This window comes from Fundulus heteroclitus, unplaced genomic scaffold (genome assembly GCF_011125445.2).
Source record: "Fundulus heteroclitus isolate FHET01 unplaced genomic scaffold, MU-UCD_Fhet_4.1 scaffold_40, whole genome shotgun sequence".
In the NCBI taxonomy this organism is placed as follows: domain Eukaryota; kingdom Metazoa; phylum Chordata; class Actinopteri; order Cyprinodontiformes; family Fundulidae; genus Fundulus; species Fundulus heteroclitus.
Window position 1 is genome coordinate 2,023,667 of NW_023396813.1, and position 17,381 is coordinate 2,041,047.

At 40.6% G+C, this 17,381-nt stretch overlaps 1 protein-coding gene across 7 annotated transcripts in view; it reads left to right on the forward strand.

Annotated features, from left to right (window-relative positions):
- Positions 1 to 17,381, forward strand: part of rad17 (RAD17 checkpoint clamp loader component) — a 246,379-nt gene that overhangs the window by 223,750 nt on the left and 5,248 nt on the right. For 2 of the 7 annotated variants that reach the window (XM_036130946.1, XM_036130943.1), the window contains exon 16: positions 6,727 to 7,922. The exons of the other annotated variants lie outside the window; for them this stretch is intronic. In XM_036130946.1, coding sequence (XP_035986839.1) covers positions 6,727 to 6,804 — 78 coding nt within the window. In that variant the 3' untranslated portion in view covers positions 6,805 to 7,922. Of the gene's footprint in view, positions 1 to 6,726; positions 7,923 to 17,381 lie in introns of those variants that run through there. 7 annotated transcript variants of the gene reach the window in all.

Genomic DNA, 17,381 nt, shown 5'->3' on the forward strand with positions numbered 1-17,381 from the left:
TCCTCATCCTCCGCTGGAACTACAAGCGCTTCTGTGCCCTCTTCATCAGTGACGTGGTGTTCACAAACCCGGTGAGGTTGTCTGTGATGTGGACCCCCAATAATTTGGTGCTGCTGACCACCTCCACAGGTGAGCTGTTGATGAGCAGTGGAGCGTGGCGAGGCCAGTTATTCCTGAAGTCGACGATGGTCTCCTTCGTCCTCTCCACGTTCAGGATCAGGCTGTTGTCTCTGCACAGGTGTTTACTTAAGTCTTTCTGATAGTTTTCTACAGGCAACTTTATTACAAGTGTAGAATAATATCCTGAAATTATGGCTTTTAGTTTTAGTGTGCCACCCCAAGAGTTTTAGTGGCCCCATTTGGCCACCCATATGAAATATTTCTGGAGGCGCCCCTGATTCTTTTCTGCACACGTTTGTCTGAAGCGCTTCAGCTGTTCAAATGAATTTTTTTTTAAACATGAGCTCAGTAGATGCAGTCGTCTAAACAGTATTTTTTTTCCTAATAAGGAAATTATGTCTCTTAATGTGAGTAAAAAATAATCAAAGTTCAGTATGCACTTTCACAAAGGATATTTGTAGGGATTTTTTAACTTAATGGTCTGGTCACACACACACACACACACATATATATATATATATATATATATATATATATATATATATATATATATATATATATATATATATATATATATATATATATATATACAGTGGTCTGCAAAAGTTTGGGCAACCTTGTTAATTTCAATGATTTTCCTTCATAAATCATTGGTTCTTAGGATAAAAAAAATCTGTTAAATATATCATATAGGAGACAAACACAGTGATATTTGAGAAGTGAAACAAAGTTTATACCATTTACAGGAAGTGTGCAATAATTGTTTGAACAAAATTAGGCATGTGCATAAATTTGGGCACTGTTGCCATTTTACTGATTTCAAAATCTTTAGAACCAATTATTGGAACTCAAAATTGGATTGGGAAGCTCAGTGACCCTTGACCTACATACACAGGTGAACCCACTTATGAGAGAGTATTTAAGGGGGGGCAATTGTAAGTTTCCCTCCTCTGTGAATCTTCTCTGAAGAGTAGCGACATGGGAGTCTCAAAAGAACTGTCACATGAACTGAAAACAAAGATTGTTCACCATCATGAATTAGGGGAAGGATACCGAAAGCTGTCTAAGAGATATCAGTTGTCTGTTTCGACAGTTAGGAACATAGTCAGGAAATGGAAGACCACAGGCACAGTTCAAGTTAAGGCTCGAAGTGGCAGACCAAGGAAAATCACGGATAAACAGAAGCGAAGAATGGTTAGAACAGTCAAAGTCAACCCACAGGCCAGCACCAAAGACATACAACATGATCTTGCTGCAGATGGAGTCATTGTGCATCGTACAACTATTGCGCGCACTTTACACAAGGAGCTGCTGTACGCAAGAGTGATGCGGAGGAAGCCTTTTCTCCGCCCACATCACAAACAAAGCCGCTTGAGGTATGCTAAAGCACATTTGGACAAGCCGGCTTCCTTTTGGAATAAGGTGCTGTGGACTGATGAGACTAAAATTGAGTTATTTGGACATAACAAGGGGCGTCATGTATGGAGGAAAAACAACACAGCATTCCTAGAAAAACACCTGCTGCCTACAGTAAAATTTGGTGGTGGTTCCATCCTGCTGTGGGCCTGTGTGGCCAGTGCAGGGACTGGGAATCTTGTTACAGTTGAGGGACGCATGGATTCCACCAAATATCAGCAGATTCTGGAGACCAATGTCCAGGAATCAGTGACAAGGCTGAAGCTGCGCCGGGGCTGGATCTTTCAACAGGACAATGACCCTAAACACTGCTCAAAATCTACTAAGGCATTCATGCAGAGGAACAAGTACAACGTTCTGGAATGGCCATCTCAGTCCCCAGACCTGAATATTATTGAAAATCTGTGGTGTGACTTAAAGAGAGCTGTCCATGCTCGGAAACCATCAAACCTGAATGAATTAGAGGTGTTTTGTAAAGAGGAATGGTCCAAAATACCTCCAACCAGAATCCAGACTCTCATAGGAAGCTATAAGAAGCGTTTAGAAGCTGTTATTTCTGCAAAAGGGGGATCTACTAAATATTGAGTTATTTTTTTTGATTGTGGTGCCCAAATTTATGCACATGCCTAATTTTGTTTAAACAATTATTACACACTTCCTGTAAATGGAATAAACTTTGTTTCACTTCTCAAATATCACTGTGTTTGTCTCCTATATGATATATTTAACTGATTTTTTTTATCCTAAGAACCAATGATTTATGAAGGAAAAATCATTGAAATTAACAAGGTTGCCCAAACTTTTGCAGACCACTGTATATATAAATAATAGAGAGAGAGAGAGAGAGAGAGAGAGAGAGAATTCAATTTTATTTATATAGTGCCAATTCATGAAACATGTCATTTCAAGGCACTTTACAAAGTCAAGTTCAATCAGATTATACAGAATGGTTAAAAAAAGGGAATTAGTTGATTGCATCAAAGTCTTGACAAGCAGCATTCGCTCCTGAAGAAGCGTAGAGCCACAGGGAGAGTAGTCTGCCATAATGGCTTTGCAGCAATCCCTTATACTGAGCAAGCATGAAGCAACTGCGGAAAGAAAAACTGCCCATTAACGTGAAGGAAAAACCTACAGCAGAACCAGGCTCAGTATGAACAATCATCAGACTCAAATGGCTGGGGATTAGAGAAGACAGAGCCGAGCAACAACGAGAGAGACAAACAAGCACAAAAGCACACATTGATCCAATAATCTGTTCTACATTAGATGGTAATAGCGGATGATCTGTCTTCTCTGGATGATGTCACAGCTAACAGAATGCCAGACCAGATGTACCTACTATGGAAAAAAAGAGAGAGGACAAAAAGTTAAAAGCAGAAATAATGACAAGCAATGCAAAACTGGGGTAACAGTAGGACAACTCAGCAGTGAGAAAAATAGATTCTGATGTGCTCCAGTTGCCTAAGCCTATAGAAGCATAACTATAGAGTTAGCTCAGGGTAACATAAGCCACTCTAGTTATAAGCTTTGTCAAAAGGGAAAGTTTTAAGACTAGTCTTAAAAGCAGACAGGGTGTCTGCCTCACGGACCAAACCTGGGAGTTGGTTCCACAGCCTCCCATTCTACTTTTAGAGACTCTAGGAACCACCAGCAGACCTCGGGACATGCAGCGCTGGGATGAAATGTCTTTAATGGAGGGTAGGGGAGCCCCGATGATCCCTTCTGCTGTCCTTACCACTCTCCTCACGTTCCTCCAGTCAGAGGCCCTGCAGCCTCCACACCACACAGAGAGACAGCTGGTGACAATTGTTTCTTATATCATGCCAATTACATTTAATGATCAAATATCAGATGCTGGATTCCTAAAAAGTTTAATGCCAACCAAGACCAAGCGCCCTCGGAAACTCAAAGAAAGGGGGCAATGGAATAATTTTATCATAATGATAGTAAGTGATAATCACTATCATTAGAACTGGTATTTTAGCCATTAAATGTCTTTGGTCCTAAAAGAAAATGATGTCAACATACGAAAAAATATTTGAACTGCATTGGTAAAAGAAAAAACGTGTCCTACCATTCATTTAATCTCCCGACATCCAATCTCCACTCCTTGTCCGACTCAAAAGGCTGTTGTTCATACGCTGCCTTCTCTTCATCTGAAAGGTCTGGGTCGAACATGTGAAGCTTGAGACACAAATATTCTTCCTCCGACACATCAGAATTGTCACCTAGTAGGAATCGCTCGGTTGAAGTCGAAATTTCACTTTCACGCTTCTCGTTGTCGCTATCGCATGTAGTGCAGTAATCCGCCATGTTGATATGAACATTCACAATGTGATTTCACAACTACCGGGTTGGAGGGCATTGAAATGTGGTCAGAATCTTTTCCAATTTTCTCTTATATGTGAAAAATAAAAAATAAAAATAATATTATTATTAAGTATAATTATTTGTTCATATTTTGCTACATATATATATATATATATATATATATATATATATATATATATATATATATATATATATATATATATATATACGTAAGGTTAAGTCAAACTAACGTACGCTACATAACCGGTCTAACTTTATTGCCAGAGGCCCATTTAATGCCATCCAAACTAAGTGATCAATTAAGAAGTTTTTATTTTTAAGTACTCTTCTACTTCTAAGGCAGGAATAACTGAATCTTTTTACAATAGTAAATGATTCAATAAGTAAATAAACAAGAACTTACCCCCACAGTGGTAGATTGTAAGTTACATCCTTGCCCACCGCTGTCACACTGCTGAACGAGTGGCTAACTGCCTGGTCAGAGAGTCTGAGCAGACTGCATCAGACACTGATCACCAATTTAATTTAAACTATCCTGCATCACTATGTCTGACTAAAATGACTGTTTATTGCGTGATCATCATATGTGTTATGACATAACAGATGTTTTTCTCAAAGAAGCCAAAGGAACTGCCAGCAGATGCAGAGGGCAGGAATTCCCAAAGTATTTGATTTATATCTCCCACAACAGACAACAAGAAAATTATAGGGACCAGATGATAAACAGCAGCTCAAAAAATTACTAATTTTGCCTCCATCTCCTAACTCTTCCTGCTGTCTCCTCTCTCTCTCCCTCCCTCATATCTGCCCTGCTTCTGTTTCTCTCATTTTTTGTGAGTGTCTCTCTACATATCCTCCGAATTGTAAATGATGGATCTGGTCAGCTGGTATCTCAACACAATTGATCAAATTTTCTCTACAAGAACACTGGGCAAAGGAGAACCCTCATGCCACAATGGGACATTTGCAGCTGGACACACGGTAGACTTCTGGGAGGAGGATCATGCGTCTGTCCATTTTGTTGGTCGAGGATGTTAAAAATGCATATATAATTGGATTGATAACAGGATTTCTGCTTTTTGGAGCTGGTGGTTACCTGGATTATAGAGAAATCCCAAACATGTTGGCAGCTGTTGCGGCCCAAAGTCAAGGCTGCCTGAACTATGTGAGAATATGTTGTTCATTCAACTCTCAGACTGAAATGCTGTGTGAACAGGACTGCAGGCCTATTCCAGACTGCTCTCCACAAAGCATGAAGGAGTAGCCTGGAACAGGAGTGCCTTGGCCAGGAGTTTCTTGGGTTGTAGTGTTTCAAACAGGAGCGTTCTTTTGCTCCCCACGTCAACTCTCTTTATTTGCGTGTTGATTAGGCAGGTGGGGCTACCGCTCAATAACCCAGAGAAGCAAAAAACAGGAACACCTGACACAGATGAGGCAGAAGTAGGAGAGGCTATAAGAAAACAAATCCACGTCAAAATCTTATAACTATTACACTGGCCGAGACATAACGTGAATAGAAGCAACTAAGCTTTGAATGTTTGTGATAAAGCTCCTTTCAGTCACGTGTAGTTTAGTCAAGGATATATTTAGCTTTTATTACAATGAAACAAAAATGAAATCTATTTGTAGCTTTGGAAAAGTTGGACAAAATTACTATAGATCAGAAACCCCAAGGATTTACCTAGTTTATTTCTTATTATGAATAGAAACAATTAAGTACTGTGATTTTATGCTTTCTGTTTTTTTGTTAATGTATGAATACAAATAATTAAGCTATCAATATTGGTGATGAAGCTCGTTACAGTGAAACTAAAAGCCCCCACATAGTTGTGCGGACTCCATGCATACAGTTACGTACAGAGCTTAATTTTTATGACCGCATAGGCAGTGTCAGACTATAAACTGCTTGGCGGCAAGAGGTCTTTACATCAACATGTTTTATATGTGACACCGAGCTTGATACACTGAGCTGCTCCAGGGATTCGCAAGGTCGTGCAGTCTCACAGTCCCTCTCTGTTCGCACTGACAGGTGTGCAGTGGGAGCCAGCTGGAAAAGAGACAGCCGTAGATGCTTAGCTAGTTAATCAAACATTTTACCATCCGTTCCGCTGCTTCGTCACGCTGGCAGAAAACTTTGGGAATTGTAGGAATTTGCTACAAGAAATGAAGGAAAACAGTAATCTCTACTACGAAGGGTAAAACATCCACAGAGAATCTGCGCGACGTCGGCGCAGCTCACAGTATGCCTTAGTATGTCAGAACCTTAAAGAAGTCTAGTCAAGGATTTACTTAGTTTATTACTTTGTTAATGTAATGTTTTTCTTTTCCTATGTAATATTTCCCTCTGTTTTTCCTGTTCATGTATAGCACTTTGAATCGTCTTGTTACTGAAAAGTGCTGTATAAATAAACTAGCCTTGCCCAACATGCTTATTGAGAAAAGGTAAATTAGTGCGATAGATTAGCCAGAACATATCCAACATAAAATACTGAAAGCTTTATGAGAGATTTCCAGAGCAAGAACAAAACCATGCACACAGACCTTGTGTTTGTGTGTGATAAGAGGGGATGTTGGCCAAAAAGACAGTGTTCGGTAGCATCAGGCCAGCCTAAAAATAATTTTAAAATTTAGTCAATTTTGTTTTATGAATTTGTATGTGTTCTATTTATATGTATTGTATTTTATATGGTACCCTGGGGGAATACAGATGAAAGCTAACCTTCATGGTTGATTCTGGGATGATCTTTAATGTGTGTTGTCCATTTTGAAATGATGTTAATTTATCATCAATGTTTTCCCGTGGACTACGTTTTAAATCAATTTTTTTTTTTTTTTTTTGTCTTTGTGTTATATGTACAGACTAAAACTGGAAAATCTAAAAGACCAAGTAATGGGCCAGGAGTTCGAAGAAGAGGAGGAAGAGGAAGTACATTGTAGGATTGAGAAAGGTCTACAAGCCAGTCAGTACCAACTTATTGCAAACCAAGCTCTCATGGAGGAGGAGGACCTGATAATAGAGGAATATGAAAGTGACTGATGCAAATGCCACTGGCATTCGTTTGCTGTTTTTCATTGAAATATTCCTTTACTCTTTATTCTAACCCTTATTCCCGTATAATCTGTTTTAGGTAAATTAAGTTTGTTTTGCCAAAACGTTGGAAGTTTTCAAACAGTAATTGCAGATGATATCAAATTCCTTCAACACAGGTTAGACTTAAATCCAGTGAGGTAAAACACGGGTAAGGGTTAAGGGTTTAACAAAAAATCCATATACTGAAATTCTTTCCACCGTGACCTTATTTGTTAAAATGTCATTTATGAAAACAAGTCAATAAAAGAAGGAAAAGATGTCTAAGTGCACAAGCCATGATTCAATACTCCCATGACAAAAATGCATTTAAAATAACATTAATTTATGTAGCTTTTTCTCTTTAAGCTTCACTTTTTCTACATTGTTGATGTGAAAAGTTGACTGCCATTTACATATATATGTTTCTCCAGTGTTATCATGGTTCTACCGCACATTTCTGCCAATTTTGACAGTGATTAATTCATTTTAGTGTCAGTTGTTTTTTCTGTTGTAGATTTACTGCAGGTTCACTCTCCAGTGTTGGCCAAGCTTGATATTTTAAACTGCTTTACATTTGACTCTAGAATACTTTTGTACCCAAAGATTTGTATGTTCACCTAATTAACTACAGGTTGTTCCTATGGCTGCAAAAAAAGGCCCAAACTATAACTTCCACTGTGCTGTAGAATAAGTATGAGTTCTTGGTGCTGATATGCTTTGTTTGGTTTTCACCAAATACTGTGCATTACTGTAATGCCTCTCAACTTTGTGCTATTTTGTTTAAAGGACATCTGGTTTAATTTGTGATACTGACAAAGATTCTCAGCTATGTTTTCCATTTGTGAGGTAGTAAAGTGCTGATGTTTAGTTGATTAGGTTTTCCTTTTCTTTGAATTCTTACCATAACAGCATGCATATACTTTTTTTTAGATATAGCTTTAAATTAAGTGTGATTTTGTATTCATTAAATAATTACAGGAGTGAATCTGTTGTATGGTCTTTTTTTATTTTCTTCTATGCAAAACATTGAAGGATGTATTTTTTTTTACTGTGGCTATTTATGTGAAGGAAAATTACTATACTTAATAAATTTCAGTCCTTACAAAACAAAGCTATGCAATTGCTAAAAAAAAAATCATTAAGCTCCAACCCTCCTTTACAATATGTTGGTAAGCAATGGTCCCCTTAATTTTTTGTGTTTGTGCATACACACAAACTCCCTGAGCATTTACTTGACCCCCGTGAGTAACATCGCACATGCACACTGAGGCTACATTACGCCTGTCAAAAACCTGAGACAAGTTACATAGCTTACTAAAAGAATCAAGTTAAAGCAATCATTTCTTTTAGACAAAGAGAAAAAATTTCAAGAACTGTATAGCACACTTTATTTCAGAGTAGGGGAAGAGTAAGGAAGACATGAGAGACATCTCTGCTAATGCCAGCGGAGCAGCAGGGCACCAGAAAAAAACAGGTGTAGCACTCAAAAAACAACCAAATTTATGAAGCGCCAAAGTACAAATTGATTGAAAAACAACACTTAAGGCTTCAGACAAGCCACACAAACAGCTGACATGCGCCAGGGCCCCGTTTCAGAAAGTTGGGTTAGTGGATATTCAGAGTAATATCTGGGGTAAATTCCTGCACACCCTGGCCTTTTCATTTCAGAAAGCTCAGAACCTTGACCCTGAGAGTCATACTATGACAACAAATTTCTCCATTAAACAACCCTGCTACCGAGTGGTCCGACCGAGTTGTTTGGGCACACTGAGTTTTTCCTCTTTTTTAGCTGTGATCTACACAACAAAGTGTCGGAAAGGCCTGTACTATTCTGGAGGTGCATGTATGCTGGAGAACAAATACTATATACAGAATATATTTTCAAGTGTTACCGTTTTTCGCTGCTGTCATTGATTTTTCTCAATATTCTCAGTCCGCACATCGCTTTTCTAACACAACAAGGGAACCTTCTCTGTTTTGAACAATTTATTTGTGCTGCTCTTTGTTTTTATGTCAACGGCAGCTTTTTAATAACGTAGGAGACGCAGAAAATCTTTCAGAGGCAGCTGTATGTCGCTGTCAGGAATGGTACTGTTGCATTCAGCTATAGACCAGTTCAAAGGTGTTTCATAGTCAGAGACCCACAAGATTAATAAAAGAACTACACACTCATACATTCCCCCCAACACCATTAGGGCTACGGCACATGTCTTCGCTTAAATAATGCCACCTTCAACTTTAAATTAATCATATAGGCTATATTTTTATTTTAAGTATAGACCTACTCTCTTTTTTAGAAGGATGGGTGAACAGTGCTGCCAAAAAGATGAATATATAAGTTATTTCAATAACTCACACACTCCCATCATTAATTGCATATGTTGAATATAGCCAATGAATGCTTCAGTTGAGTACGGTTAAACATAAATCTTAGAACTTTACCTTACCTGATTAAACTGTATTTTCGTACAGCCACATCCTTTCAATGCCTTCTGTAATCAATAAGCCCCACTCCCCCTTTTTGCGTTGAATGAGTGAAGTGTGAAAAAACAGCTTCCTCTCCTCCTTCACCACTAACCTAACATTGACCTTAAAGCTGCCTGACAGTTTCCCTAGTTTCAGCCAAATGAGCATATTTGCCAGAATCATTGAAGCAGATCCACAAGCCAGGTGCGCATAAACAGCACAATCCGTATATTTCATCTTAAAATGAAGCATAGAAGAAGATTTCTTCTAAATAAAAAAAAAAAATGTGTGTAAATACTGTAGCGTTCCGTTATGACACCCAAGCACCAGACCGATGTTTGCTGCTAACACTTTATTTTAGGACGAACAGAACAGGACAGCTTTCACCCCTCCAGTCCCCTGAACCACCACTCCTCCCCCGGAAGCCACACATTTCTTCCGGTATGACCCCAAAACAATCTAACTTAAAGAAACAGTAAGTGTGCAACAGCACTTAGCAATGAAGTCTAATACGGATCATTACAATACATGTTATTTATTGATTAAATTTACAGTTTTTGATTTTAATCTTTACAAAGAAAATGTTTATTTACATGTCTTTATGGTGTGGGATATGATGTCCGAGATCCGAGATATGACGTCCGAGATAAAAAAAAAAAGCCAATGTTACGGCTATGAAGTACAAATAGGAGACTAAGACCGAAATCGCTAAATGTAAGGAGCAGATAGAAAAAGGAGGAAAAGAGATGGTGAACGAGTTGGAAAAATGGTCTTAAAAGTTTGGAGGAGAGCACAAGAGCCCAATTTGAGTTGCTATGCGGGGAGGTGAAGCTGATTGCTGATAAAACTAAAAGCTTGGCCAAACGAGTAAAGGAGGTGAATGAAACGTTAAATGACCAGTCCGATATCATAACCGATATGGGGACTAAAAGAAATGGAGAAGGAGATACTGAAGCTGAAGGGACGGAGTAAGGATCTCGAAGCACGATCACGACGCAACAACATATGTGTTGTGAGGGTGAAAGAAGGTTCAGAGGCAGGCAAAAAGCCGTCGGTTTTCATGGTGGGCCTACTTAAAGAGAAGTTGGGTTTGGCATCCACACCGACGCTGGACCGAGCAGATCGGACACTAGGCGCGAGACGAAACAGGAATGGAGTCCCACCAAGAGCATTCGTAGTGAGATGTCATTGTTACACAGAGAAAGAGGAGATACTGAAGAGGGCGAGGGAGATGAAGAGAACACCTGAAGGTCGGAGTAGACGGATTCACGTATTCCCGGACTTCACCCAGGAAGTAAACGGAAAGAGAGCAGCCTTCAGAGAAGCAAGAAGCCTCCTACAGACCTGCACGGGGGTTATGGGCTACGTTACCCAGCAATGTTGGTGATTATGCCTGAGGGAGGACAAATGAAAAGTTTCAACAGCAAAGGACGCTGTGGATTACATCAGAAAGGAATTGAGCCCTGGGTGAGACCTCTGGACTGATCTGATTTTGGACAAGTAGATAATTTACATGTTTACACTGTTAAAACGGGAAGATTGATATAGGCAGGATATTGTTTATCAGTCCTGGATAAATCTGTTTGGCTTCAGTAAATAGTTAAAAAGAAGTTATGTATACACATGGATAATTATAATAATTTCTTTCTAGAAGCACTGTTGTCCTCCCTCATATTATCGTTTACTCTATTCAAGGTTCAAGGGTTGAATGTTTCCCCTTTATTAATATATCAGCCTTCCCCCTTTATGGTGGTTAAGTTAAAACAGTGATATTACAATTGTTTTGGACTAAGAGTGATATGCACGGAGCAGCACACAGTACGCTTGGTGTGCAGGAGATGGTGGACCGGTTGGCCACGAGAGAGCTCGTTAAAGAGCACAATGTGTTTGTGTTCATGTATGTTATGTGTTGTGTATTGACTGTGTTTGTATGTATGATGCCCCCGTCCCTTTTCGAGACCCCCTTTTTTATTTTATTTTTTGCTTTTGCTGACGAAGGTTTCAATCCTCTGACATGGTATCAAACATGGAGCCGAGCAGAATGGCCACAAATCTGATGAGCTGCAATGTGAGGGCAATCAATAAGCCGGCTAAACAGAGCAAGGTATTTTTACATTTGAAGGGCCATGGAGCAGAGATAGTATATTTACAGGAGACACATTTGATGAATAGGGACCACCTCAAGCTCTGTAGGGGGGGATTTAATCAGGTCTATCACTCAAATTTTAATTGTAGGAGTTGGGGAGTGGCCATCCTTATACATAGGAACATATAATTTGTGGAAACAGCCACTATAAAAGATAAACGTGGTCGGTATGTTATTGTGGTTGGAAAATGATTCTACCTGCCAGTGGTTCTGGCAAACATATATGTGCCCAATTGGGATAATGTTAAAATTTTTAAAGGTCTTATTTTCATTATTACCAAATTTAGATATTAATAATCTGATTCTAGGGGGAGATTTGAATTGCATCCTAGATTCAACTCTGTAAATCAATGCAGTGCATTAACTCCTTCTGTAAGATATATGGTATATTTGATCCATGGAGATACATTAATCCAACTTCGAGGCGGTACTCTTTTTATTCCCCACCACATTGGACGTATACCAGGATTGACTATTTCTTACTAGACAAGAAACTGGCCCCTGTAGTAACAGGTATTGAATACTCTGGTATAGTAATATCGGATCACAGCCCAGTCATATTAATACTACATTTCCCAGAGAACTCGCCACCTCAGAGAAGGTGGTGCTTTAATAACAGGCTCTTGGCTGATGACAATTTTACTGAATTTATAAACTCACAAATAGTGTTTTTCTTAGATTTTAATGATACCCCCAACATAAGTAGTGTCATTTTGTGGGAATCCTTAAAAGCTTATATTCGAGGACAAATAATCTCATACAACGCTGGGGAAAGGAAAAGAAAAATGGAACGTACCACAGAATTAATAAAGACAATAAAAGAAGTTGACCTGGTAAATTCCAGGGCTCCCTCTGAGGAACTACACAGGAAACGTATTTTGGTCCAAACTGAATACGATATTTTAATTAACCAGTGTGAGGAGGATCTATATCTTAGAGTGAGATAGCATTATTATGAAAATGGTGAGCGTGCAGGGAAGCTCCTCAGCCACCAGCTGAAGTAGTATGATAGTGGAGATAGGGAATAACCTGGGGAATAAGATTATAAATCAGAAAGATAGCAACCAATTTAAGTCATTTTATAAGGATCTCTATACTTCAGAAATAAGTGACAAAGAGAGAAAATCTGGAAATGCCAACCCTAGAAAGGATGGATAGGGATAGATTAGAGGGACCCCTGATTGCAATAGAGTTAGAGAATGCGATTCAAACCATGAAGACAGGCAAAGCGCCAGGCCCTGATGGGTTCCCGAGTGAATTTTATAAAACATTTGCCTCTAAAATGATACCCCTGCTCATAAAAATTTACCTCAATGTCACAGGCTATGATCTCAGTGATGCTTAAGAAAAATAAAGATCCACTTAAATGTGAATCATATCGTCAAGTGAGTCTACTCGGATGTGATTATAAGATATTGACCAAAGTACTAGCAGCGAGGATTGAGCCTGTTATAAGTAAGATAATACATCCTGACCAGACAGGATTTATTGCTGGTAGACAACTTCCCAGTAACCCTAATCTCCGTTAATGTGATATACACTGCTGAAGATAACATTGATCCTGAGATTGTAATATCCCTAGATGCCCACAAAGCCTTTGATAGAATAGAGTATCTATATTTGTTTACGACCCTTGAGAGATTCGGATTTGGTCCTAAATTTCTTTCGTGGATTGAGTTAATATATGCAAATCCCCAAGCTATGGTACGAACGAATAATGTAAAATCTGACCCATTCTCTCTGTTTCGGGGAACAAGGCAGGGGTGTCCTCTGTCACCCCTGGTCTTTAATGTAGCAATCGAGCCCCTTGCAATAATGTTGAGGAATGCCGCTGAATTGGGGGGAATACGGAGGGGGATGAAAAATCATAAACTTTCGCTGTACGCTGATGACCTCCTCCATTTCCTGTCAGATCCTGTCACAAGCATTCCGGTAGCTCTTCATGTTATTGAAAACTTCGGGAGGGTTTAGGGTTATAAAATTAATCTAGAAAAAAGTGTTTTCCCAGTTAATGAATAAGCGATGTAAATGCTGTGGACTCTTTTGTGTGTGTGTGTGTGTGTGTGTGTGTGTGTGTGTGTGTGTGTGTGTGTGTGTGTGTGTGTAATGCAGCTGTACATAGTTTGACCACCAGAGGCCTCCCTCTTTTCTTTTGACACTTTTGTTATCGGTCTTTCTGACTTCCTTTTTTCCTTCATGATATATACTGAAGCTGTTGTCCCCGTTGTTGGTTGAAAGGCAAGATATTTCAAAGCTAAAGTGATACCCCTCCCATTCGGAGCTGCAAGCGGGCAAAGTGGTCAGTAGACTATAATTCTACAACTTTATTTTAGTTTTTATCCACTGACTGTGGATGTAAATTCATTGTTTTGTTTATTGTCTGTTTGTAGTTCTGCGGTGGTCTACGGTGCATCCTGTTGCTAGCTGTGCTAGCTATTTCAGGGCAATAAAGAAACCATCTGTAGTTAAAGAACCAGAGTCCTCGGATGCTTGAATGGGCAGCATAGTAGAACACGTATCCGTGTCGAGGGTGAAAACTCCAGATGAAGTCGAAGTCGCTGTGAACCTATGAGGACGTCGGGTAGAGTAATTGTCTGCAGTTGAAGATGTATCGTGTCGGTTGGGGAACCTTGCATTGGGAAGATTAAAGGAGCAGTTCGGAAAAGGCTAAAAAAGCGGGCACGTTAAAGAAAACGGCTCAGAAGTAGCGTCACTACAGAACTGCCACAAAGCTTCCCATTGCACCAGGATTTCACTGCGTTCATCTTAAATAGAGTAGAAAAAAATTTCCCTACAGTTGTGTACATGAGAGCCAAGAGACTTCATAGGTAAATGTCATTCATTATGCTGACTGACATCTAGTTTAAAGGTATTGAGTTTTTCTGACTTAAGTATATAATTGCATTTCAAGCGTGTGTATTATATTCTGATTGTGTAAAGGTGGCTGGTAATTGCATTATAAGAGTGATTTATCTTAGCTCATTTGATGGTGTTTATAATTTTATTAAGTAATATACTGTAGAGCTAATGACCATTTACGTAGTTCTGTAACTTAAGTTTAAGAAGGACAATTTTAAGAGGATATTTTATTTTCCCAGTTACATTTCATACAGCCAATTGTGCAATTTTCATTTCATCTTTCTTTCTATTTTTTGAGTAGCCTACATAAGAGGCATTTTTTTGATACACTGCATAATTGGGCGTAAGTAGTGGGCAAACTCTGTTTATAGACATACATTTTTTTTTATTTATAAATGTGGCATTTATAAATTTCAACATTTGATTTTGAGGTCCATTTCATGTAAAACAATTCTGTCACAGAGGTATTTACAAACTATAAGGAAGGTAAAAACAGACTCGTTTACTCAGACTTAGATAACTTTGTCATTTTGTATGCACAGAGTGCGTACAGAACGAAATTTCGTTTGCATACAGCTTGAAAATTACAGTAAATTACAGGATAAAGTGCAGCAGCGATTTAACAGTAAACAATTGAAATGTAAACAATGCAGGAGAAAAAGACAATGTGCGATCACAGTGTACAGGTGAGTATTTTTAAAAACCATTTGTATGTGCAGAAATGATTGTGCAAAGGGCATTTGTGCAAGAATGCATTTTAGAAACTGAGAGTTCGGCAGCATTTGTAATGCTAGATAAGGATGCAAATGTGCAAATGTGCAAATATGCGGATGTGGTACAGAGTCCAGTTTATAGCTTCAGCAGTTCAACAGTCTGATGGCAACAGGGAAAAAGCTTTTGCAGAACCTGGTGGACCTGCAGCGGATGCTGCGGAACCTCTTCCCAGAGGGCAGCAGGGAGAACAGTCCATGGTGGGAGTGTGAGGGGTCTCTGATGATGTTATGGGCTCGGGACACGCAGTGCTGAGATAAAATGTCCTTAATGGAGGGAAGAGGAGCCCCGATGACCCCTTCTGCTGTCCTCACCACTCTCGTCACATTCTTCCAGTCGGAGACACTGCAGCCTCCACACCACACAGAGAGACAGCTGGTCAGAATTCTCTCTATGGTGCTTCTGTAGAAAGTTGTGAGGATGGGCGGGGGCAGGTGGGCTCTCCTCATCCTCCGCAGGAAGTACAGTCACTTCTGTGCCCTCTTCAACAGTGACGTGGTGTTCACAGACCAGGTGAGGTTGTCCGTGATGTGCACCCCCAGGAATTTGGTGCTGCTGACCACCTCCACAGCTGAGCTGTTGATGAGAAGTGGAGCGTGGTGAGGCTGGTTATTCCTGAAGTCGACGATGATCTCCACGTTCAGGATCAGGCTGTTGTCTCTGCACCAGCCCACCAGATGCTCCACCTTCTCTCTGTAGTCCTGGTCGTTGTCGTCTCTGATCAGGCCCACCACTGTTGTATTGTCTGCAAACTTCACAATGTTATTGGTGGTGAACCTGGGGACGCAGTCATGTGTCATCAGGGTGAACAGCAGGGGGCTCAGGACGCAGCCCTGAGGGGAGCCCGTGCTGAGGGTGATGACATCAGAGGTGTTCTGTTCGACCCGGACTGACTGGGGTCTGTTGGTGAGGAAGTCTAGCAGCCAGTTGCGAAGGGGTGTGCTGAAGCCCAGATGTTCTAGTTTTCCTACCTGGTGCTGTGGGATGATGGTGTTAAACGCTGAACTGAAGTCCTGGAACAGCATCCGTACGTGCATGTTCTCCTCCAGGTGTGCCAGGCTCAGATGAAGAGTGGAGAAGATAGCGTACTCAGTGGAGCGGTTCCGTCAGCAGGCAAACTGGAACGGGTCTGGTGTTGGGGGGAGACTGGAGACGATGTGTTCTTTTACCAACCTTTCAAAGCACTTCATCATGATGGGAGTCAGTGCAACAGGCCGGTAGTCGTTGAAACAGGTGACTTGAGGTTTCTTTGGCACCGGAATGATGGAGGCAGATTTGAAGCATGCTGGCACTGTGGCTTGCTCCAGCGAGGTGTTAAAAACGTCAGTGATAACACCAGCCAGCTGACCTGCACACTCCTTGAGCACCCGCCCAGGTATGTTGTCGGGACCTGGGTCCTTCTGCGGGTTGACTTTCCTTAGTGTCTTCCACACATCGGCTGTGTGAAGGCAGAGCACCTCCTCTTCCTGATGGGGGACAGCTTTCACTGCTGGAGTGCTGTTTAGTGCCTCAAACCTACCAAAGAAGTTGTTTAGTCTGTTAAGAAAGTCAGCATCAACTTCGCCCACCAGGGGGGAAGGCGTGTTGTATTCTGTTGTTGTCCGTATGCCTTTTTCACATGCTCCTGGTGTTGCTTGCGTCATGGAAAAGCTCCGGGATTTTCTGGCTGTGTTTCCGCTTCGCTAGCCTGATGGCAACGTTCAAGTTGGCTCTCGCTGTCCTCAGTGCCTCTTTGTCACCAGACTTGAAAGCTGAGTTCCGTGCTTTTAGCGCTTGACGGACCTCCACAGTAATCCAGGGTCGTTGGTTGGCTCGGGTAATGATGGTCTTAGTGGTGCTGACGTCCTCAATGCATTTGTTGATGTAGGCTGACAGTCATGGCATACTCATCAATGTCGATGTTGTCCTCAAAAGTTGCTGCAGATTTGAACATGTTCCAGTCAGAGCACTCAAAACAGTCCGTGCATAAGCTGGGGCCCAATCTTTGCGCCCCTGCGCACAGAGAAAAGAGACGCTAATCGCGCAAAACGGAGCGAGTTTTTGCGGGGTAGTGAACCGAGGAATCTCGGGTGACATTTTAGCATATCGTAGTTACCAGGTTTAAAATTGTTTATTTATGAGATGCGACCCAAGGTGGAGTCGATCCGGTGACCACTTTTCAGTTCCTCCGCCGGTTAATATAGTCCCTCATAGGAGTTAATA